The following is a 23,266-nucleotide window of genomic DNA, read 5'->3' as shown; positions in this document are numbered from 1 at the left end:
GAAATACATAACCCTAGACCGCAAAAAAAGTGGAAACCTGCCCTCCTCTAACTTGTGCAAGTTATAGTATCCTAGCAAGAAAGCAAAGGCTTGAGAAGAAAAAAGTGAGAAAATTGCAGAAAAAAGACACCGCAGCTTTGACACTGAAAGCGCCTTGCGACCAGAATCCAGCTGATTTGTGAATAACCCAGCCAAGAGAAAAAGTCGGCTCCGGATTTTTGATTGGTTAATTAGCCTGTCTATCAAGACACATGACGCGGCGTTTGCGCCAGCTCACCATTTTCATTATTGTTCGTTAAGCGACGTCAACATTGACGGTTGCTTCCCGCCTTCATCCCATCAACCCTTAGTCTCGCGATCTGAGGTTGTACCGTTGGCGCCGCCGAATTTGAAATTTTGAACAGTTTGGCGCAGCTCGGGGTTGCGGAGGTAGCAGCACGAGAAGAGCTGAAGGAACGGGCCGATTAACAGAATCTGCTCCGGCTGGTGCGTCACTAGGAAACTATGGATCCGTTCACTGAGGTAGGGCCACGTATGTCCGTGACAGAGTGTCTTCACGGCTAACTTGCGGTTGTTAAGAGACCGAGCCGTGCGTAATGGCGAGGAGTGTGTAAACTGTTTTTGTGACTGCCGGGCAGGCTGTCATCCCAATAAGGTCAGTTTTGTCACTCACCTGTAGCTTTAGAATCGTATTCCCCAGGCCTCCCCAGCTCGGCAGTTAAAGGGTGGGTTTCCTTCTTAACTCAAGAGTCTTATTTATAACCCAGGCCACCGGTTTGCGGGGGAAATGGGCAGAACTGGATCCCCAAAACGGGGATTAAGATCCCCAAATCATGCAGGATGGGATCCTTCCAATATCCATAATTAAGCAATGAAATCAGACTTTTACTTACAATAAACCAGTAGTCCCAGTTGTAACGCGCGCGTCTTTGTAGGTGAGATGGTCATTCTGTTGTGTTAAATACAGAATATTTTCCAGTGGATTTTGTTTTAACTTATCTTCTCCACCCCCACCCATTCTCTCACACACACACAATTCCCTTGTTCTGGAGATGCCCAGAATGATGGGCGACACAGTTTGTCTCAGTTGCGTTTCACAGTGTTTTGAGATACGGGTGTAGGAGGGGGTGATCATCGCTTAGGAACGCAGCAACATCACTCCAGCATGTAGAGAATAAAGACTTCAGCTCACAGACATTGTTCAAGTTATTAAGTTTTGAGTGTACCTGTCATCAGAACTGAACACGCCCAAATGTAACTTTTTTTTTGTTATTGCAGGTGCTGACCTATCAATTTCTAGCATTTTTTGTATTCGTTCACATTTTTCGTATTTGTACTTTTTCTGTTTCTATTTTATCTGAAATGCTGATATGTTGACGTATTTGGAATGCTTTCCTCTGAGTTCGTCATCCTAATTTCCACCACTCCCCGAACTGTTTCTCTTAAAGGGGGGAGGGTGAGGAAGAAATCGGGGATTGTTGAGATAGGATCATTAAGAATGAATTACCTTTCGGAATATGCTGTGTTTTATAATTAAGAAGTGGGGACAACATCTTTTTTGATTCTGTGACAGAAAAGTATTCATATGTTTAAGTCATCAAAGAGCATACAGTACCTGATTTGGGGAAAGAAAAAACTAAATTCTGACTTGGCAAATGAACAGCTAATAATCTGCTGTACAGTCAACAGCCACTTGTGAGATTAAGTCATAGTTTCCTTACATGGACACAGCATGTTTGTTGAATCACAATTTGGTTTACACTTGGGCTCAAACTGAAATTTCAGTTATGTCTTGTCTGCTGTAAGATTTGGATCATATCCAAAAGGTGTAATTGGGAAAAACATTGGTAGGGCACTTTTGCATTGCAATATTTAACTGACTGTGACTCACAGACTTTCTTACTGTAGAATGCAGAATTAGTTTGAATGTAAATGATTTGTTTTTTACTTTAACAGCAGAAGGAAACAGCAAAGGAAACACAGACATGCTTTTCAGACTGTATAATATTCAGTCAAGTCTTCATTTTCAACTTCACTTTCCCTCGTCCTAATGTGATATCTTACTGATTTTGCTTTTCCTTCATACAACATATAGTTTAGAATTGTGGAGACTTAAAACTAAACTGAAAAATAAGTAAAAAAACAAATCATTTACATTCAAACTAGTTCTGCATTCTACAGTAAGAAAGTCAGTGAGTCAGTCAGTTAAATATTGCAATGCAAAAGTGCCCTACCAATGTTTTTCCCAATTACACCTTTTGGATATGATCCAAATCTTACAGCAGACAAGACATAACTGAAATTTCAGTTTGAGCCCAAATGTAAACCAAATTGTGATTCAACAAACATGCTGTGTCCATGTAAGGAAACTGACTTAATCTCACAAGTGGCTGTTGACTGTACAGCAGATTATTAGCTGTTCATTTGCCAAGTCAGAATTTAGTTTTTTCTTTCCCCAAATCAGGTACTGTATGCTCTTTGATGACTTAAACATATGAATACTTTTCTATCACAGAATCAAAAAAGATGTTGTCCCCACTTCTTAACTATAAAACACAGCATATTCCGAAAGGTAATTCATTCTTAATGATCCTATCTCAACAATCCCCGATTTCTTCCTCACCTTCCCCCCTTTTAAGAGAAACAGTTCGGGGAGTGGTGGAAATCAGGATGACGAACTCAGAGGAAAGCATTCCAAATACGTCAACATATCAGCATTTCAGATAAAATAGAAACAGAAAAAGTACAAATACGAAAAATGTGAATGAATACAAAAAATGCTAGAAATTGATAGGTCAGCACCTGCAATAACAAAAAAAAGTTACATTTGGGCGTGTTCAGTTCTGATGACGGGTACACTCAAAACTTAATAACTTGTACAATGTCTGTGAGCTGAAATGACAAGTCTTTATTCTCTACATGCTGGAGTGATGTTGCTGCGTTCCTAAGCGATGATCACCCCTCCTACACCCGTATCTCAAAACACTGTGAAACGCAACTGAGACAAACTGTGTCGCCCATCATTCTGGGCATCTCCAGAGCAAGGGAATTTTTTGTGTGTGTGTGTGTGTGTGTGTGTGTGTTTTTGTGCTTTCATTGCCTAATTATGGATATTGGAAGGAACCTATCCTGCATGTTTTGGGGATCCAGTTCTGCCCATTTCCCCCGCAAACCGGTGGCCTGGATTATAAATAAGACTCTTGAGTTAAGAAGGAAACACCCTCTGCTGTTTCCTCTAAATCAGCTTTTGGCCAAAACTGTGTTTGCAGTTTCCTGATGGTTTTACTGTCCAGATGCAGATAAGTTGGGTTTTCAGAAACACTTGTAATTGAAACTTTCGTGTAAATACTACTGTGGCTAACATGGTTTTCCCCTTGTCTCAGACTAAGTCATTGCTGGTATTTTTGTATGGAAAACATATACTTTTATAAGCTTGTGGAAAACCATTTAACAGGTTTAATTTTAGTTCATTGCACAAAGCCAGTAATGTTTTGACTGCTATAGTTAAAATTCTACTCTCAGCTCTCCCTTCTGAAGGTGCATATGGTTCAGTGGGCACTGGTTGCATTCTATTGCCTTCGTAAAAATTCTTCTGTAAGCTCAGATATTTACTTGAAGAATCCTAGCTGAAGCTGATCTGTCTTCACCTGACATCCATGCACTTTCTAGTAAGGATCAGTAGATAATGGGGAGGAGAGGAAATGTTTGCTGACTTTGATGTTTCTCATTGGCTGAATGGCATCAAGCCCAATTATAACTGTTGTACTACCATGCCAACTGAAACTGGCTAACAGCACAGACAAGAATCAAACTTGTAGACTGGTTAAGTTGTATATTGGCTTTACCCAATAGAATTCAGCTCTATCCCCAATGAGTAGTAATGATTATATTCTACTGTTAATGAGGTACAATTATATTTTTAAGGGGATGCTCTCACTTTCCTCTTTAATTTTTTTGATGGACAAGCATAACTTTGCTTCCAGACATTTTCTATTTCCAGTAATAGTGCTTTTAATGAAATATAGCTGTGGATTGCACCTAAAGGCCAACATACATCTTTGGATTTTAAGGGATTGAAAAACACTAGGAAGTGGAATGATTCAAATCTTACATATCTGCTCGGCCAGTTGTTTGAATTAGTGGTACAGTATGTCAGTTACTCCAATAGGATTAGAATTTTGAGTCATGTGTCAAACTGTACATTTTTGAGAAATGAGATCCAGCTGTTTCAACAAAAATGTTCTGGTGCAGTGTTGGCTAACAGACCTAGTATGTGTTTCAAAATATTTAAATTCTGTAAATGCTGCTGATAGCTTTCCTCCTGAATCAATGGAAAGTGGTGTGTGCCAAATTGTATCGTTGGAAAGTTTCAAATATTAGCTTGGACTGCACAGGAATGTTGAGTGTAGCTACCTTTGTGTGCCCCCCAGAGGCCATAAATATAAGATAGTCACCAATAAAGTAGTATTAACTAGTAAGGAATTCAGGAGAAACTTTTTTACTTGGAGATTGCAGAGAATATGTGTAATTTGCTATGACATGAAGTGGGTGAAATGAGTCGGGGAAACTAAGTACTTCAGGGGGATAAAAATAGGATATGTTGATAGGGTGAGCCAAAGTAAGGTGGGTGAAGGCTAGTGTGGAGCACAAGTACTGGCATACAATTATTGGGCCAAATGGCCTGTTTCTGTACTGTAAATACCATGTAATGTGAGTAGAGAGCTGTCAACATTTAAATAATGCATTCTGGTATGTTAAAATCATACAGCAGATGGGTTCATGATATAGTATCATTTTTAAATTACATGTAACTTCACATGCAAAAATGTAATTTGAACAACATTCATCTTATTTCGCTTGGATATTTAAGTGTTGCTATCATATATTTAAAACACATCAAACCTGTTGCACTTCAGTGGGGATGGAAGGTGGCCCAATATGCTTGAAATGTAATTCACTCCTAGATTAAAACTTAATTTTGAGTTAGGTCAAAATTGAAAATTGGTTTCAGCTTCACATTGAGCTAAAATTGGGGTTACAAATTTCCTCCCTTTTTAGCAAAGATAATCAAGGATCTCTGGAGAGGATATGGTGAGGAAAGCAAATCAAGAGAGAGATGCCTGATGGTCATGGGTCTCTTGAGCTTTGCTTTCCCCCAGATCCATTTTATCTACAGCCTCTGTCCCTTGCCAACCTCCATTGGTTTCCCCATCATTTAATTTCAATGAAATCTAATTGGCAACCCTGATGTGTTGTAGCATCAAGGCAGTGTTATTAGGCTTAAAAAAAAAGCTTTGGGATGTCCTGAGATCGTGAAAGGTACTACCTAAATGCAAGTCTTTCCTTTTTGCTAGAGTATAGTTTTTATTTATGATCAGATGTGCCATCTATTCCTCAAAATCAGTAGGATCTTGAAATGTTTGAGGTTAAACATTCATAGATTTGTTAAAGATGCATAAGTACACTTACAACCACATCTGATGGTTGGAGACTTGTATGCAGTGCTTAGAATTATAATGCATTTAAGTTGATCAAACCTTTACAAATCCAAATTTGCCACTTTTTATACATATGACAGTTACCCATTTCTGCATCATACATGATTATACAAAAAGTTAGAATACAATTCCATATACAGAGAAACTAATTGGACTGATTGATTATCAATAATTTCAGTTAATAAGATGGTTTCCATACTAATGACCCTTTTTTTTTCTCCTGTGGGTGCACAAGATCAGTGTAACAAAAACAAATGCTGGAAATACTCAGCAGGTCTGGCAGCATCTGTGGAGAGAAGCAGAGTTAACATTTCAGGTCAGTGACCCTTCATCAAAATAAGTTCTGATGAAGGGTCACTGACCTGAAAAGTTAACTCTGCTCTCTCCCCACAGATGCTGCCAGACCTGCTGAGTATTTCCAGCATTTCTTGTTTTTATTTAAAATTTCCAGCATCTGCAGTATTTTGCTTTTATTTAAGATCAGTGTAACTCCTGGATTTTGCTCTTGTTGCATATGATTGCTCTTCCCAATACTTAAAACCTTTATGTATTTGATTCTACACAATCCAGCACCAGCAAAACACCAGTTAAAAAGATATTTACCCAGATGTTATCCCTTTGAAAGACTGTGTCCTTGTACCCATTAATCAGTGACTGTAGCTCCCTGAAACTTAGAAACCAGCATTCAATGATACAGGATCATTATTAAGCAGGTGATTACTTGACACTGGAACTTTCCAGAGCTGCATGAGCAATCTTAGTTCAAAAGTTCAGTGGTCACTACTTTAAAAATGAATTTTACTGCCCTGCTTAACAAAGACCAACATTACTACAATATTAAGAAAAAAATCATCTATTACATTAGCAAAGTTCAAGTCAGTCTGATTAACTCTTTCCTTGCACTTCATTCCCTCATCTTCACCCCTCTAATTCGCACTGCTGGTCCCCTTTAGACCATTATGCTGAATCTAGAGTTCTGCAGTTAGATACCTTGAATACTGTATTGTCTGCTGGTCACTCAGACAGTTGGGAAAATCCCAAAACAAAAAGCAGAAAATGCAGGAATCACTCAGCAGCTGAGTTTTCTCCACAGATGCTAACTGGCCTGAGTGTTCTTAGTGTTTTCTATTTTGTTTAATTTCCAGCATCTACAGCTTTTTTTGCTTTTTTTTGGAAAATGCCAATCCCTGATACTGGTGCTAAGAAGGCACTGAATCTTATTCTCCACATCATAGGATTGAAATATTAATGAAAGATTAGAAAAATGCTTGTTTTAAAAGGAGATGAATGAATGAGGACTTTTTTTATAGAGTTATGATACTACAGATAATTTAATTTACAGCATTATATATAAATAAGCCACCACTGTGGGACATGATGGCCACTTGTGCAAACTAGTAAAAGGCAATTTCAGGACTCATGCCAGAAGCATACTTTCACTCAATTACCCAGAATAGTGATCAGGTTAGAACAATGGAAGCATAAGCTCTGAAATCACTCAGGGTGCTGGAATGGAGTCCATGGGTTTCTATAAAAGGTTAGACTGAATTGCTTCTTTCATTTGTACTTGGTGAAAATGAAAAGCTAATGAGTTGCCATAGCCTGGCAACCTGTAAATTCTGTAACCAACGGTTGTGACCAGGACCAGCATGATTTTCAGGTAAAATTTCTATAAAAAAACCACTAGCCTTAATGAGTGACACATATTGAGTCTTCTGCCAGCTCTTTCCAGTTAATAAAAACTTGTCATTGGAAGGTATTAATATTTTGTTCTGCCCATAAATGCGTGGAGATCTGGCTTATTGCATTCTGATTCGTGCCCACTTTTACAACTGCTGCTATCTGCTTGTGATAACAACACAAGGAATAGGAGTTGGAGTGGGCTATTTGATCCTTCGGGCCTGCTCCCCCATTCAATAAAATCATGGATAGGAACATAGATAATAGGAGCAAGAGTAGACCATTCCGCACCTCGAGCCTGCTCTGCTATTCAGCTAGATGGTGGCTGATCTTCTACCTCAACACTGTTTTCAGGCACTATTCCCACAGCCCTTGATATCTTAATATCTAGAAATCTATCAATCTGTGTCTTGAACATACTCAATGACTGAGCCTTCACAGCCCTCTGGGTAGAGAATTCCAAAAATTCACCACCCTCTGAGTGAAGAAGTTCCCCCTCATCTCAGTCTTAAATGGCATACCTCTTATTCTGAGACTGTGTCTCTCCTGGTTCTAGAGCCCCCCTGCCCCCAGTCAGGGGAAAAATCCTTACTACATCAAACCTGTCAAGCCCTTTATGAATTTTGTATGCTTCAATGAGATCACCTCTCATTCTTCTAAACTTTAGACAGTACAGGCCCAGTCTCCTCATAGGACAGTCCTGCCATCCCAGAGATCAGTCTGGTGAACCTTTGTTGCACTCTCTCTATGGCAAGTATATTCTTTCTTAGGAGACCAAAACTGTACACTATTCAAGGTGCGGTCTCACCAAGGCTCTATACAATTGCAGCGAGATGTTTTTACTTGTACTCAAATCCTCTTGCAATAAAGGTCAACATACCATTTGTCTTCCTAATTGCTTACTGCACCTGTATGTTAGCATTCAGTGATTTCTGAACAAGAACATCCATGTCCCTTTGGACATCAACACTTTCCTATCTCTCACCATTTAAGAAATAGTCTGCTTTTCCTACCAAAGTGGATAATTTCACATTTTTATATTCCATCTGCCATGTTCTTGCCCACTCCTATAGCCTGTCTAAATCCCCTAGAAGCCTCTTTGCATCCTCCTCAAAACTCACATTCCCACCTAGTTTGTGTCATCAGCAAATTTGGAAATATTACATTTGGTTCCCACATCTAAATCATTATGGATTGTGAATAGCTGGGGCCCAAGCACTGATCCTTGCAGTACCCCACTAATCATAGCCTGCCAACCTGAGAATGACCTGTTTATTTTGTCTGTTAACCAATTCTCAATCCATACCAGTATATTGCTCCCAATCCCATGTGCACTAATGTTGTTTACTAACATCCTGTGTGGGACCTTATCAAAAGCCTTCTGAAAATCCAAATACACCACATCCACTGGTTCTCTTTTATCTATGCTACAAGTAACATCTTCAAAAAGCTCCAACAGATTTGTCAAACATGATTTCCCTTTCGTAAATCCATATTGACTCTGCCCAATTATATCATTACTTTCTAAGTGTCTAGATATCACATCCTTTATAATAGATTCTAACATTTTCCCTGTTATTGACTTCAAACGATCAGGTCTGTAGTTGCCTGTTTTCTCTCTCCCCCTTTCTCAAATAGTGGGGTTACATTTGCTACTTTCCAGTCTGCAGGAACTTTTCCAGAATCTATAGAATTTTGAAAGATAACCACCAATGCATCCATTATCTCTATAGCCACCTCCTTCAACGCTCTGGGATGTAGCTCATCTGGTACAGTGGATTTATCAACCTTCAATCCAGTAAATTTTTTGAGTACTACCTCTTTATTAATACTAATTTATTTCACTTCCTCATTTTCGCAAGTCCCTAGTATTTCTGGGAGATTTTCTGTATCTTCCTCTGAAGACAGACACAAAATAATTGTTTAGTTTCTCCGCCATTTCCCTATTCTCCATTATAAATTCTCCTGTCTCCGCCTGTAATGGACCCACATTTGTCCTTACTAATCTTTTCCTTTTCACATACCTAAAGCTTTTACAATCAGTCATTATGTTTTTCGTTAGCTTGCATTCATATTCTTTTTTTCCCTTTCTTTATCAGTTTCTTGGTCATCCTTTGCTGAATTCTAAAATACTCCCAATCCTCAGGCTTACTAGTTTGTTTTTGTCAACTTTATAAACTCTTCCTTTGATCTCATACAGCCAGTAACTTCTTTTGTCAGCCATGGTTGGATCACCTTTCTTGCTGAGTTTTTGTGCCTGAAAGGGTCATAAATTTGTTGTAAACATGTATTAATTCTTTAAATGCTAGCCATTGCCTATCTGCTGCCATACCTTCTAATGTAGTTTCCCAATCTGCACAGCCAACTTGCCCTCATACTTCCGTAGTTTCCTTTGTTTGAATTTAAGACCCTAGTTTCAGATTGAACTACATCACTATCATATTATGGTCACTCTTTCCTAAAGGCCTCTTTACAATGAGACAATAATTGGCCCTTTCTCATTGCACAATACCAGATCTAAAATAGCCCATTCTCTAGTTGGTTCCTCAACATACTGTACTAGAAAACCATCTCGTATACATTTCAGGAATTTGTCCTCCACAGCATTAGTGCTAATTGGATTTACCCAGTCTGTATGTAGATTGCAGTCCCCCATGATTACTGTATTACCCTTGTTACATGCACCCTTAATTTCCTGATTTATACCGTGCCCGACCTTGCCACTACTGTTTGGCCTATAAAGACCTCCTACCAATGTTTGCTGCCCCTTGCTGTTTCTTAGCTCTACTCAAAATGATCCTGCATCTTGATATTTCGATTTAAGATCCTCTCACTAATGTATTGAACTGATTCTTTATTAATAGTGCTACTCCACCTCCTTTTTCCTTTTTGTCTATCCTTCCTAAATTTCAAATACCCTTAAACATTCAGTTCCTAGCCTTGGTCACCCTGCAGCCATGTCTCTGTAATGGCAATTAGATCACACCTGCATATTTCTATTTGTGCTGTCAATTCATCTGCCTTGTTGTGAATGCTGTGTGCATTCAGATAGAGTGCCTTTAATTCTGTCTTATTATTTTCACAACCTCTAGCCTTATCTGCTGGCACACTTTTTTAAAGTTTGTATGTTTTGTCCCTTCCTGCCACACACTATCATTATGGTTATAGCTACTTTGCTGTCTTACCTTCTCTTCAATCTTTAAATTCTCACATTTTCCCTCACTTGATCCTACGCCACCGCCCCCCCCCCCAACTATTTAGTTCAAAGCCCTCTCTACAGCCTAGTTATACAACTCACCAGAACACTGATCCTAGTTCAGTTCAGGTGAAGACCGTTACAATGGTACAGCTCCCACTTTCCCCAATACTGGTGCCAGTGCCCTGTGAATCGAAACCCATTTCTCCCACACCAATCTTTGAGCTACGCACTTGACTCTTTCTAATATTATTTAGCCTACTCCAATTTTCTTGTTATTACCTTTTGAGGTGCTGCTTCTTAATTTAGCCCCTAGCTACTTGTACTCCCTATGCAGAACCTCTTTCCTAGTCCTATCTATGTCTTTGATCTACCTCAAGTCTACTTTCCTGCCCTATCCCCATATCCCTTAATATCCTACAACCTATTGATCTCTTGAGTATACTCAATGAGCATCCTCAGCCCTTTGGGTGGAGAATTCCAAATGATGCTGAATACTGTCTTTACTGTGGCATCTGAACTTATGTCTTTTTTTGTATTTGTCTTGTATCCCATTTAACATTTATTGCCATAATCTGTAAAATGCAAATTTTAAGAGTTTCCTTCCAGATTATTTTTCAGAATTTTTAAATCCATTGCCAGAATTCTTCTCTCTCCATCTTTTGGATATTTTGCTCTGGGTACAGTGGCAGGATGTTTCAAGTCCGATAATGAAATATCTAGTGACAATGCAGAGTATTGCAGAAAAATAACTGCATACTTTAAACATTGGTTTATAGAAATAAACTGATGCTTATTGGCAGGACACGCAGGAGCTGTATATTTTAAATTATGCCCTTCATTAGAACATACAAGTACCCAGTGTTACCACGTGGCTTATTTAGTGTTTTGGTGCCAGTATGTTATGAGAAAAATGGCACTGAAGCCAACCTGATTTAGTATGTCTAAAGCAAAATACTTTGGATATTGGAAATCTGAAATAAAAACGGAAAATGCTGGAAATACTCGGCAGATCAGGCAGCATCTGTGGAGAGAGAGAGAAAGTGTTAACGTTTCAGGTCAATGACCTTTCATCAGTTCATTTTTAAAAACATTTTAAATCCAATATTCTACACTTATTTGCACTGTTTAAATCTGTGTATGTAATCCTTTTTTTTCAGTATGTACTAATTCTAATCAAGCTGAAAGGAAATAAGTAGCCTGATTCATCACATCATTGGTGATCTTGTACTGTGTAATTCCTGATTTGCTTGAAGAATTTATTTCAAAACAATATCCATGCTTTAGCGTGGTACATCTTGGCTTTAGCAATAAAATAGTTTTTGTGCTCCACTTATCTTTCCCCTAATAAAAGCTTATTGTTTTAATTGAATGAAGTGATGCTATTTGCTTCGTGTTTGCATTGTGTAATCTGTGATTTTATACAAGGCTGTGGACAATAAACTGAATTGTTACCTATTCTAGAAACTACTTGAACGAACTCGAGCTCGGCGAGAGAATCTGCAGAAGAAGATGGCTGAGAGGCCCACAGCAGCTGCTCGACAAATTGCAAAAAGATCCAGGGAGCCTTTGTCTGAGGCCAGCAACCAACCATTGGAAGCCACTGAGGAAGGTAAGAGCTTTCTTACAGTGCGCTTGATTCTGAGGAAAGATGGCCTGTAGTCCACAGCTGGCTAAAGCATGGATATTGTTTTGAAATAAATTCAAGCAAATCAGGAATTACACAGTATAAGATCCCCAATGATGTGATGAATCAGGCCACTTATTTCCTTAATTATGAAGAAAGTAATATTTCTTGATGTGCTACATGTCCCATATACAGGGAGCCTATGTACTCATAACTAGCCATATACCTAGAACCCTAAACATGAAATTTGAAGATGTTCTCTACTGTAATATGTGCATGTCATTGGCTGAAATGCTAAACAATGGCTCAGTTTAATGTGCTTGGCTAGAGATAGTGCTCATCTCCACCTGGTATTTGCAAAGGACTCAGGAATTGTAGAGAATATTGAAGTTGTGGCACATGTGAAACACAGTGAACACAGACCGATGGAAGTTCAGTATGAGTTGGAGTTCAGTTACTAAAAAAACTGGGTATATTACTTTAAAAGGGCTAATTTGACTGGAATAAGGTGCAATTAAGCACACTGGGTAGAGTTTCTACTCCTTTATGCCAGCAATATTGGTGTAATCTGAGTGAAATTGGCTGAACCAGTGCAAAAGATCGTGGAATTCAAAATGTAAATCAATTATGCCCAAAAACCCCTGCACTCAAGTTTCTGTAATCTTGGTTGTTTCATGGTTTAGTGGATCAGGTCCCACCCACAAAACTGCCGGCAAGGGAACTGTGCTAATTTTCTCTGTCGCACAGGCACTGGTAGCCACGTTTTTAAAGGTTTTGCATATCAATAAATATTTAATTTACGAAGAAACTGACATGTACACCAATGAAAGTTGTACATGGTGTATAGTATAAGTATATAAGCATTTTTAGTGTTCATTCGGGTTACTCACAGGTGGAGGATTGGACATTAATTTAAAATGCTTATTTTTTTTTATAATCCTATCTCCTGCTATATCATTGCATCATATTTTACCACTCAAGGAATACTTATTAAGAGGAAAGACTTGCAGGTTGATAGGTAAATTGGCCATTGTAAATTGCCCCTAGTGTAGGTAGGTGGTAGGGAATATGGGATTAATGTAGGCTTAGTATAAATGGGTGGTTGATGGTCGGCACAGACTCGGTGGGCCGAAGGGCCTGTTTCAGTGCTGTATCTCTCTATGACTGTATGACAGATGACATTTGGTACTTGCTTTAAGATTCGAGTCAGTGGGAGAAAAGCTGAGTGGGGAATCCTAGGGATCAGTGTTGGGCCACTACTGTTACTAATTTACATTGAGCTTAGAAACCCAATGCAGTTTGTCATTAAATCTCCCAAGTGTGGTTCTGAATTAAACAAAGAGCCCTATTGTAGCTCCTACAGATGTATCTTTCTAGTTGAAATTGTGCCTCTTGAGCTCTAAGCCAGTTGACTGGTATATTTGGGCTGGATTTTGCTCTTCGCCAGGCATTGGGTTCTGTGGCAGAGGGTGCCTGAAGATGGCTCTGGATGAGGCCGCCACATACCTCGGTGCCGAGAGGGATCGGCCCGATCCCTCGGCGGCAGCGAGGCTCTGTGGCGGCCCCCAAGCCACTGGGTGACGGGACCACAATTTAAATATTCAAATGAATAAAATTAACAAATTAACGTAGACTTACTTGTGATCTTGAGAGCCCGCTGCAATCTCGGCGAGGCACCTGGCATTCCTGCGCCTTCAGATCCCCGTTGGGGAAATGCGGCGCCACACTGGGGGGAGGTGTGGGAGGCAAGTTTGTCAGTGTGGGAGGGGTGGGGAATATGGGGTCAAATATACATAATGGGTGTAGAGGATGGTGGGAAGGGTTGAACCATAAACTTTGTGCAGTTTGGTGGGGGGTAAGGTCAAACGTCAAAGAGAAGTGTTTTGGGAGGGTAAGGGCAAATTGTAATTGTTATGAGGGGGTGGGAAAGGGGAGGGTAAAAATGTATTTAATTTTGTGGGGTAGGACTTTAAAAATTTAAATTGAATGGCAGGGCTGGCTGCCCTTTACAAATATCGCCAGCGCCTGCGCACAGGCAGCTGAAGCCATTGCTGGGGATGAGAAGCCTGCCCCCTCCACAAGATTGGGGTGTCAGTCCACCCCGGCTATTTAAATGAGTCGCTGCGCTCTTTTGCATGTGGCCTGAACGGGCGGGCTGCCATTTTTTGAGCTCGGTAAGCTCTGATGTGCTGTTATATTTAATGGCATAACATGTTGATGCAGTGTACTGCAGCATGGCAGGATGTCTATTTAGCCACAAAGTACTCTACCCCTGATGCCTGGCCACCTTTTAACGAGGATACAACACAGATTCATTCACTAAGATGTTGCTTGGTATGAGGAAACACAAATACGAAGAAAGACTTAAACCTAGGGCTTTTTTGATTAGAACAACAAAGATTCTGGGGCAATATGATGGAAGTGTTTAACACGATAAAGGGGTAGGACAGAGTAGATAGAAACAGATTGTTTCCAGTGGTTGAGTGATCAAGAGCAAGGGGCCATGGATAGAAGATTAAATGTAAGGGATTTAGAACACAAAGTAGGAGAATTTTTTTTTTAACCAGGTTGTAAAGATATGGAATTCACTTCCGAGGTCAATGGTTGAGACAGAAACTGTCAACATGAATGATTAGATTGGATAGGTGGGTGAAAGGTAAAGGAGTTGCAGGGAGATGGGATCAAGCTAAATAACTATGATTAGAACTGTTTGCTGGCATAAAGGGTAAACGTTGATAACTTTGTTGTGGTGGTCTGAAGTGGGGAGTGAACCAAAGCTTTTTTGTCGATTGTTGGGAGAGGTACCATGTAGTAAAACACATACTTTGAGTGATGGTACTTAAAATGTTGCCAGTATTTACAGCTTCTGCATTAAGACATGAAACTCCTTTTGACCAATATTTATAATTAAACAAATTGTGTTCAAACAAAATGGTGCTGTACTGTGTGGTAATATTACCAAGGGTGGGCAGTTCCGCCACAGGGAGGGAGAGTTCTTAAGAGGAATTTGAAGATGGGAGAAGGTAGCAAGGTGAAGTGGTTTTGGGAGAGGATTCCAGAGGGCATGGGCACAATGACAGAAAAAATGGCATCAGAGTGGATGAAAAGCAGTAATAAAACAAATGTGTTTTAAAGCACTTAAGTGTAAATCACAATTTTAAATCCCTAAATTTTATGTCATACTGCAATGTATTTCCCCCCCTCAATTTATAGTATATATTCTCTCCTTAAGTGTCAGGATTCCTCCACGTTATTTTGCAGCCATACTAAGAATCTGTTTTGTTGTATGTAGCAAAAATATCGAACAAACCTTCTCCTTCCAAAAGACGCTGTTCAGATAAAATGGAAACCCCAGTTCCTGCAGCAGAGAACAAAGAGCCAGGAACTCCTGCATTTACTTCTGTTGCACAACCTCCTCCATGTCAACATGTTGGATTATTTGGGGTTCAGGAAGAGCAAAAGATGAACCAAAATACTCTCCCAGCTGCCTCTGTGAAGAACCGGATGCAAAGACTGGCAGAACAAAGACGCCAATGGGATACTGATGGTATGATTTAATTGTTGGTTAGAATGTGATTGTATATTTCAATGTGATTTATTTCTTGCTTTTTCTTTTAAAACAATGTTTCATTCAAAATTGCTCTACTGCAGTGGAAATGGAGAGCAATTGGCCTTTTCTGTCTTAATCTTCCAACAACAACTTGCATTTTACTTCACACCTTTTAATGTATTAAATCATCTCGAGGTGCTTCACAGGAGTGTAATCAAACAAAATTTGACTGAGCCACATAAGGAGATAATGTGAGCGGTGACCAAAAATTTGATCAAAGATGTAGGTTTTAAGGAGCATTTTAAAGGAGGAGAGAGGTTGAGGTAGGGAAATCCAGAGCTTAAGGGTCGTGGAAAGTCATTGATGTATAATATTGGCAGCTTTTCTTTTCCTCCCACAGAAGAAAATCCAAGAATTCAAATAGCCTTTACTTATGTTTAAAGTAATAATGTACTTGCCTTTGAAACTCTAACCTAGTAGTCCAGACTGCGATGTTCAAATTTAATGGTCTAATAATGAATTTGAAGGGGAAATACTTAGTGTCTCATAATCCTAAATATTATTAAAGGACATACCTGTACTTCATTTGGTGTGTCCTGGTCCTATATTAAAGGAAGAAAGAACTAGCATTGATATAGTGCCTTTCATGATCTTGGAACATCACAAAGTGTTTTACAAGCAGAAGAAGTACTTTTGAAGTGTAGTCCCTGTAATATAGGAAATGAGGTAGCCAATTTGCACACAGTAAGTTTGCATAAATGACATTCAATCTCTCCTTGGGTGTTGGTTGAGGGATAGATGTTGGCTAGGATACCAGAAGAACTCACTTGCTTTTTTAAAAAAAAAATAGTTATATGGGATCTTTTACATCCACCTATGTCTCATAAAAAGATGGCACCTTTGACAGTGCAGCACTCCTTCAGTATTGCACTGATGTGCCAGACTTAAAAGTTGCATTCAAGACTCTAGAGTCAGCTTTTAACCCCATGACCCTTTGGCTAGTTTAAAGCACCACATACTGATCAATTATGATATAATCACTGCAACTAATTCTCTTAATTCTCTCCAAATAACGCAACAAGAAAAGTCATAGATGAGAAAAGGTTATTTTTTGATGCATATGTGTAAAGTTGCAGGCAAGAGAGATGACGAATGGCTCCAAAACGGAAGCAACTTTACAAGTTTCTAAATTGAAAATCAGCATGGCAATAATATGACAATACCCTTTTTTTTAAAGGTAGCAATGAATGATTTTGAACACTAGAGGACACTGTTCGTAGTAACAATAGTAGCGGACAATGATACGACAACAGTTTGCACTTTTTCATGGTATCCCTCGAGTAGGAGAATGATTGAAATCTTTACAAAGAGGAATTTGGAGTGATCACCTTTTGAGATTACCGCAGCAGGGGTGGGAGTGCAAAAAGAACTATGCTCATGGTTGAAGAGAGCTAGCAAGGGCAATGTAAGGGAGAATGCTAAAGAACAAAGGCACAATGACAGAAGGGATGATCATTGCTTGGCTGGAAGTTGGGGAGCAAGCAAGCATAGGCAGCAATAACCTGGTGAGGATTTTCTCCTGGTTTCAGTCCACAGATAGTACACATCTGACTGAGGATCAAGTTTACATCTTGGCACACTGTGGCATTGTTTGTGTTCCACAATGTACCATGATACTATGTGAAAAATAATGCATCTTTTTAAAGCTATGAAGGCCATTTGATAATGACTGATTACACTCATCGTTAATTTGGTCAACATTAGTAGCAGAAACTTGAAAGAGCCAACTGGTTAAAACTGTTATTTCTATTTGATTGTGATGCTAAGAGTTAAGTACTTGCAGTTCAGATGTGTACTGTAGTAAATGGTCTGATCACCCAACCTAAAAATGTTAGCCTTTTTACAGCAGCAGCAATTGCCACTTGCATTTATAGAGCACCTTTAATGTAGCAAAACATCCCAAGGTATTTCACAGTTGAAGATCCAATCTGAGCTGAAGTAGGAGAGTAATTTGCAGACGAATTTGAAGATGCTGGTTAAGAGTTGAGTTTTAAGGGTACTTTTGAAGATGAATGGTTAGGGGATGGCAAGCTTAAGGGAGCATTTTAGAGCAAAATGGCTGAAGGCTTTGGCATCTGGCAGAGTGGAACGAGGTTGAATGCACAAGCCAGAGCTACAGCTGAAGGTGGCAAGCAGTGGCACAGGGCTGGCAGAGATGGGTGAAAGCAAGGGGATAGAGAGATTTGTAGACTGTGATTAACATTTTGAAGACAGTGGACTGGGGTTAGCAGCACAGGTTGTCGGTAGGGATTGGTGAGGATGAATGATGGGTAAGTGGTATTTTGTGCATATTTTTTTGTTAATTAATTCTTGGGATATGGGCATCGCTAGTAAGGTGGGCAAGTATTGTTCGTCCCCTAGTTGCCTGTGAGAAGGTGGTGGTGAGCTGCCTCTTGAACCACTGCAGTGGAAAAGGTACTCAGTGTTGCTATATATGAAGTTCCAGGACTTTGACCCAGTGATAATGAAGGAGCGGCGATGTATGTCCAAACTGAGATGGTGTGTGACCTGTAGGCGAATTTGGAGGTGCTGGTGTTCCCATAAAATGGGCAGTGGAATTCTGGTTGCGTTAGAGTTCATGTAGGTTCAGAGCTTACTAGGCTGCTGAAGAAGAGAGCTGGAAAAATTGAATCTGGAACTGAAAAACAGCAGATTTCTAAAGAAGAATCATATCGAACTCGAAACGTCAACTCTGTTTTTCTCTCCACAGACGCTGCCAGACCTGCTGAGTATTTCTGGCACTTTCTGTTTTTATTTCAGATTTCCAGCATTCATAGTATTTTGCTTTTGCATAAGAACATAAGAGTTAGGAGCATGCCATTTGGCCCTTCAAGCCTGCTCTGCCATTTGATAAGATCATGGCTGATTTAGCTGTAACATCCTCCCGGTATCCACTTTATCAAGTCCCCTCAAGATCTTATATGTTTCAATAAGATCACCTTTCATTATTCTAAACTCTAATGGGTATAGACCCAACCTGTTCAATATTTCTTAATAAGATAAGCCCTCCATTCCCAGAATTAGTTGAGTGAACCTTCTCTGAACTGCTTCAAATGCAATTATATCCTCTTTCAAATAAGGAAACCAAAATTATGCACAGTAGTCCAGATGTGGTCTCACCAAGATCCTGTACAGCTGCAGTAAAACTTACCTACTTTAGTACTTTATTCCCCTTGCAATAATCATCAATATTCCATTTGCTTTCCCAATCACTTGCTGTACCTGCATACTAACCTTTTGTGATTCATGTACCAGGATCCCCACTCAGATCCCTCTGTACCACCAAGTTCTGCAATCTCTGTCCATTTAAATAATATACAGCTTTTCTGTTCTTCCTGCCAAAGTGGACAAGTTCACATTTTCCCACATTATACTCCATCTGTCAAATTTGTGCCTGCTCATTTAACCTATCTATATCCTTTTTTATAGACTCTTAACCTCTTGACGCCTTACTTTCCTTCCTATCTTGATGTCATCGGCAAATTTAGCTACCATGCATTTAGTCCCTTCATCCAAGTCATTGATACAGGTTGTAAATAGTTCAGGCCCCAGCACTGATCCCTGTGGCACTCCACTAGTTACAGCTTGTCAAGCCGGGAAAAAAAACTCATTTATCCCTACTCTCTCCTTCCTGTTAGCTAGCCAGTCCTTTATCCATAGTAATATGTTACCCCTACACCATGTGATCTTATCGTGTGTAATAACCTTTGATGTGGCACCTTATCAAATGTCTTTTGGCAATCCCAGTACACCACATCTACAGGTTCACCTTTATCCACCTTGTTGTTATTTCCTCAAAAATTCTAATAAATTAGTTAAACACTATTTCCTTTCCACAAAACCATGTTGACTCTGATCCTATTAGGATTTTTAAAGTATCCTGTGTGATGAAAACCATACCTGCCAAGAATGAGGCATTTTTATTTCGTCATATGGAACATTAATTTTAAACTCTTAATGGACTGAAAGCATGGCTGCACCTGCATTCTAAAAGGACAGTGGCTGGAAACATTTGCATTCTAAGAGACAGTTGCCTGGAGAAGACAATGGAACTGCTTCCTGATTCAATTAACCAAATGGATTTTGATCAAAAGACATTGAAGGTGTGAAGAGCATTTCAGCTCCCTACTGTGGATGTCTACTAAGATTGAAAAAAATCCACAAAACCTCGCCGGGCAGGTTGTCCTGAAAAAAGAGCTGGTCACATGACTGGCCTGCTGGCCTAGGATTGGGTTGAATTGTGTTCACTGAACAGGTTGAGATCAGACTACAACTGTGGGCGGCGCAGTGGTTAGCACTGCAGCCTCACAGCTCCAGCGACCCGGGTTCAATTCTGGGTACTGCCTGTGTGGAGTTTGCAAGTTCTCCCTGTGTCTGCGTGGGTTTCTTCCGGGTGCTCCGGTTTCCTCCCACATGCCAAAGACTTGCTGGTTGATAGGTTAATTGGCCTTTATAAATTGCCCCTAGTATAGGTAGGTGGTAGGGAAATATAGGGACAGGTGGGGATGTGGTAGTAATGTGGAATTAGTGTAGGATTAGTATAAAATAGGTGGTTGATGGTCGGTACAGACTCGGTGGGCCGAAGGGCCTGTTTCGGTGCTGTATCTCTAAACTAAACTAAACTGAACTTGCAGGAAGACAGCATCTCTCTGTCTCGCTATCTCTCTCAAAGAGAAGAAACTGCAACGGGATTTCAAGACAGAAAACCATCGAAACAAGTTTGAAAGAGTGTACTGGGCCCCAACGAGACGGCAAGATCAAACTGCAAAGACTTTACATCAAACTCAAAAGACAGTAAATGAACTCCAGCAATTGCTTCAAACCTTTTCCCTTGATTCTTTCTCCTTTTTTTGTCTCTATCTGCATGTGTGTTTTTCGTGTATGCATGCTAGCGGGGTCGCGTTGCGTATTTTTAGTAGCTTTAACCGAATTAGAGGTTTACAGTTAATAAAAGTACACCTTTCTTGTTTAAATCTAAGAAAACCTGTCTGGTTGATTTCTTTGCCATTACAATTGGAGAGCAGTGAAGAGGGGGAAGCTAATAACACGGTGTTTTAAAAATTAAACTCTGTTATGGCCAAACCAGGAAAAGGCTGAGAGGGAACCCCCAGACTCCTTTCTCACCTTGTCATAACCTGCTTAATAATGGATTCTAGTAATTTCCCTATGACAGATGTTAGGCTAACTCGCTTATAGTTTCCTCTTTCTGTCTCCTTCCTTTCATCAATAAAGGCATTGCATTTGCTATTTTCCATGCCACTGGGGCCCATCCAGAATCTGCCACATCTTTTCAGACCCTAGGATGCAGATCATCTGGTCCTGGGGACTTGTCAGCCTTTAGGTCTAATAGTTTTTCCAGCACCTTTTCCCTGGTGATGGTGATCGTTTTAAGTTCCTCCCTCCCTCTCATCTCTTGATTTTTAAGTATCTTTGGTAGGTTTTTTTTAAAGTCTTCTACAGTGAAAACAGACACAAAATACCTGTTCAACACTGCCGCCGTTTCATTGTTTTCTATTAACAGATCCCCAGGCTGACACTCTAGAGGACTAACACTCCTTTAGTTACTCTTGTCCTATTTAAATACTTGTAGAAACTCTTTTTATATTACTCGCTAGCTTTCTGTCATGCTCTACTTTCTCCATCTTAATTTTTTTTTTATCACTCTTTGTTGGTTCTTAAAATCTGACCTACCACTAAATCTTTGCAGATTTGTGCAGTGTTTCTTTTAATTTGATACTATCCCTAACTTTATTTAGCCACAGATGATGCATCCTTCTCAAAGAATCTTCCTATCTTACTGGGATAAATCTTTGCTGAACGTTATTTAATATCTCCTTAAAAGACTGCCACTGCATCTCTACTGTCCTACCTTTTAACCTAGTTTCCCAGTTCACTTTAGCGAGCTCTGTCTTTGTACCCTTGTAATTACCCTTTATTTAGGTTTAAAACACTAGTCATAGACCCACACTTCTCCCTTTTAAACTGAACATAAAATTCATGTTATGATTGCTGTTGCCTAGAGGCTCCTTTACTATGAGGTTATTGATTTTAATCCTGTCTCATTGCACGTTACAAGATCTGGAATAGCCTGCTCCCTAGTTGGCTCTAGAATGTATTCCTCTAAGAAATTGTCCAGAATACACTCTTATGAACCCATTTTCCAGGCTACCTTTGCCAATCTGATTTGCCCAATCTACATGTAGATTAAAGTTACCCATGACTATTGTGGTACCTTCTTTCTTATATGCCCTATTTCTTCCTGTGTGCTGTCTCCTACAGTGTGGCAACAGTTAGGGGCCTAGAGACTACTCCAAGTACATTCTTACCTTTCCTATTTCTTATCTCTACCCAGACTGATTCTACATCGTGCTCTTCCGAGCTAAGGTCATCTCTCGCTATTGTATTAACGACATCCTTAATTAACAGAGCTACCCCACCACTTTTTCCTAGCTTCCTGCCTTTTTGAAATGTCGAATACCCTTCAATATTCAGGTCCCAGCTGTGGTCACCTTGCAACCATGTCTGTAATGGCTATCAGTTCATAAATATTTATTTCTATCTGTGCTAACAATTCATCCATTTGGTTATGAATGCTCCACACATTCAGATACAGAGCCTTTAACTCTGTCTTTTTACCGTTTCTGCAATCTTTGGCCTTATCTTTGGTGCAGTCTTGCGTTTGTGTGTTCTGTCCCTTCCTGCCACAGTCTGGTTATCATTACCCAAATCGCGACCCTGCTTTATTACCTTGCTTTACCACATCTCTCATGTGATCCCTTCCCCCCCACTATTTAGTTTAAAGTCCTCTCTACCGCTCCAGTTATACGACTCACCAGAACACTAGTCCCAGCATGGTTCAGGTGAAGACGCTCCCACTTTCCCAGTACAGGTGCCAGTGCCCACAAATCAAAACACATTTCTACCATGCCAGTTTTTAAGCCATGCATTCGCTTCTCAATTTTTATTTACTCCACCAATTTGCTCATGGTTCAGGTAATAATCCAACAATTATTACCTTTGAGGTTCTGCTTTTTAATTTAGCCCCTAGCTGCTCATGCTCCCTATGTAGAATCTCTTTCCTAGTCTTATCTGTCATTGATACCCACGTGGACCACAACAATTGGATCTTCCCCCTCCCACTGCAAGTTCCTCTCCAGCCCTGAGCAGATGTCCCGAACTCTGGCACTGGGCAGGCAACACAGCCTTCTGGACTCTAGCTCTTGGCGGCAGAGAACTGTGTCTATATCCCCCTGACTATACTATCTCCTACTATCACTATTTCCTATTTACTCCCCCTGCTTGACTGGATTCTTGTACCGTGGTGTCATGATCAGTTTGCTCATCTAACCTGCAGCCTCGCCCTCATCCATACAAGCTGAAAAGACATCACACCTGTTGGACAGTTGCAAGGGCTGAGGTTCCTCCACTTTTGCCTTCTCAATCCCTTTACCTGCCTCACTCTCAGTCACACCCTTCTGGCCCTGACTACTGACCAAATCCGAAGATGTTATCCTGTGGGGTGTGACTACCTTCTGGAACAAAGTGTCCAGCTAACTTTCCCCCTCCCTGATGCATTCCAGTATCTGTAGCTTGGCTTCCAGCTCATCTACTCTGAGCCAAAGCTCCTCGAGCCATTGACACTTGCTGCAAATATG

The 23,266-nt window shown here is 40.0% G+C and overlaps 1 protein-coding gene across 3 annotated transcripts in view; it reads left to right on the top strand.

The window, feature by feature from the left end:
• Positions 1 to 290: 290 nt before the first annotated feature.
• anln (anillin, actin binding protein) overlaps positions 291 to 23,266 on the top strand; it is a 113,019-nt gene continuing 90,043 nt past the window's right edge. For 2 of the 3 annotated variants that reach the window (XM_068056674.1, XM_068056667.1), the window contains exons 1-3: positions 292 to 522; positions 11,839 to 11,986; positions 15,294 to 15,548. In XM_068056674.1, coding sequence (XP_067912775.1) covers positions 505 to 522; positions 11,839 to 11,986; positions 15,294 to 15,548 — 421 coding nt within the window. In that variant the 5' untranslated portion in view covers positions 292 to 504. Of the gene's footprint in view, positions 523 to 11,838; positions 11,987 to 15,293; positions 15,549 to 23,266 lie in introns of all 3 variants that reach the window. The other variant, XM_068056683.1, reaches the window with a different exon arrangement.

This window comes from Heterodontus francisci, chromosome 2, assembly GCF_036365525.1.
Source record: "Heterodontus francisci isolate sHetFra1 chromosome 2, sHetFra1.hap1, whole genome shotgun sequence".
NCBI classification, from domain to species: Eukaryota; Metazoa; Chordata; class Chondrichthyes; order Heterodontiformes; family Heterodontidae; genus Heterodontus; species Heterodontus francisci.
This window is presented reverse-complemented; position numbering and strand designations above follow the sequence as displayed.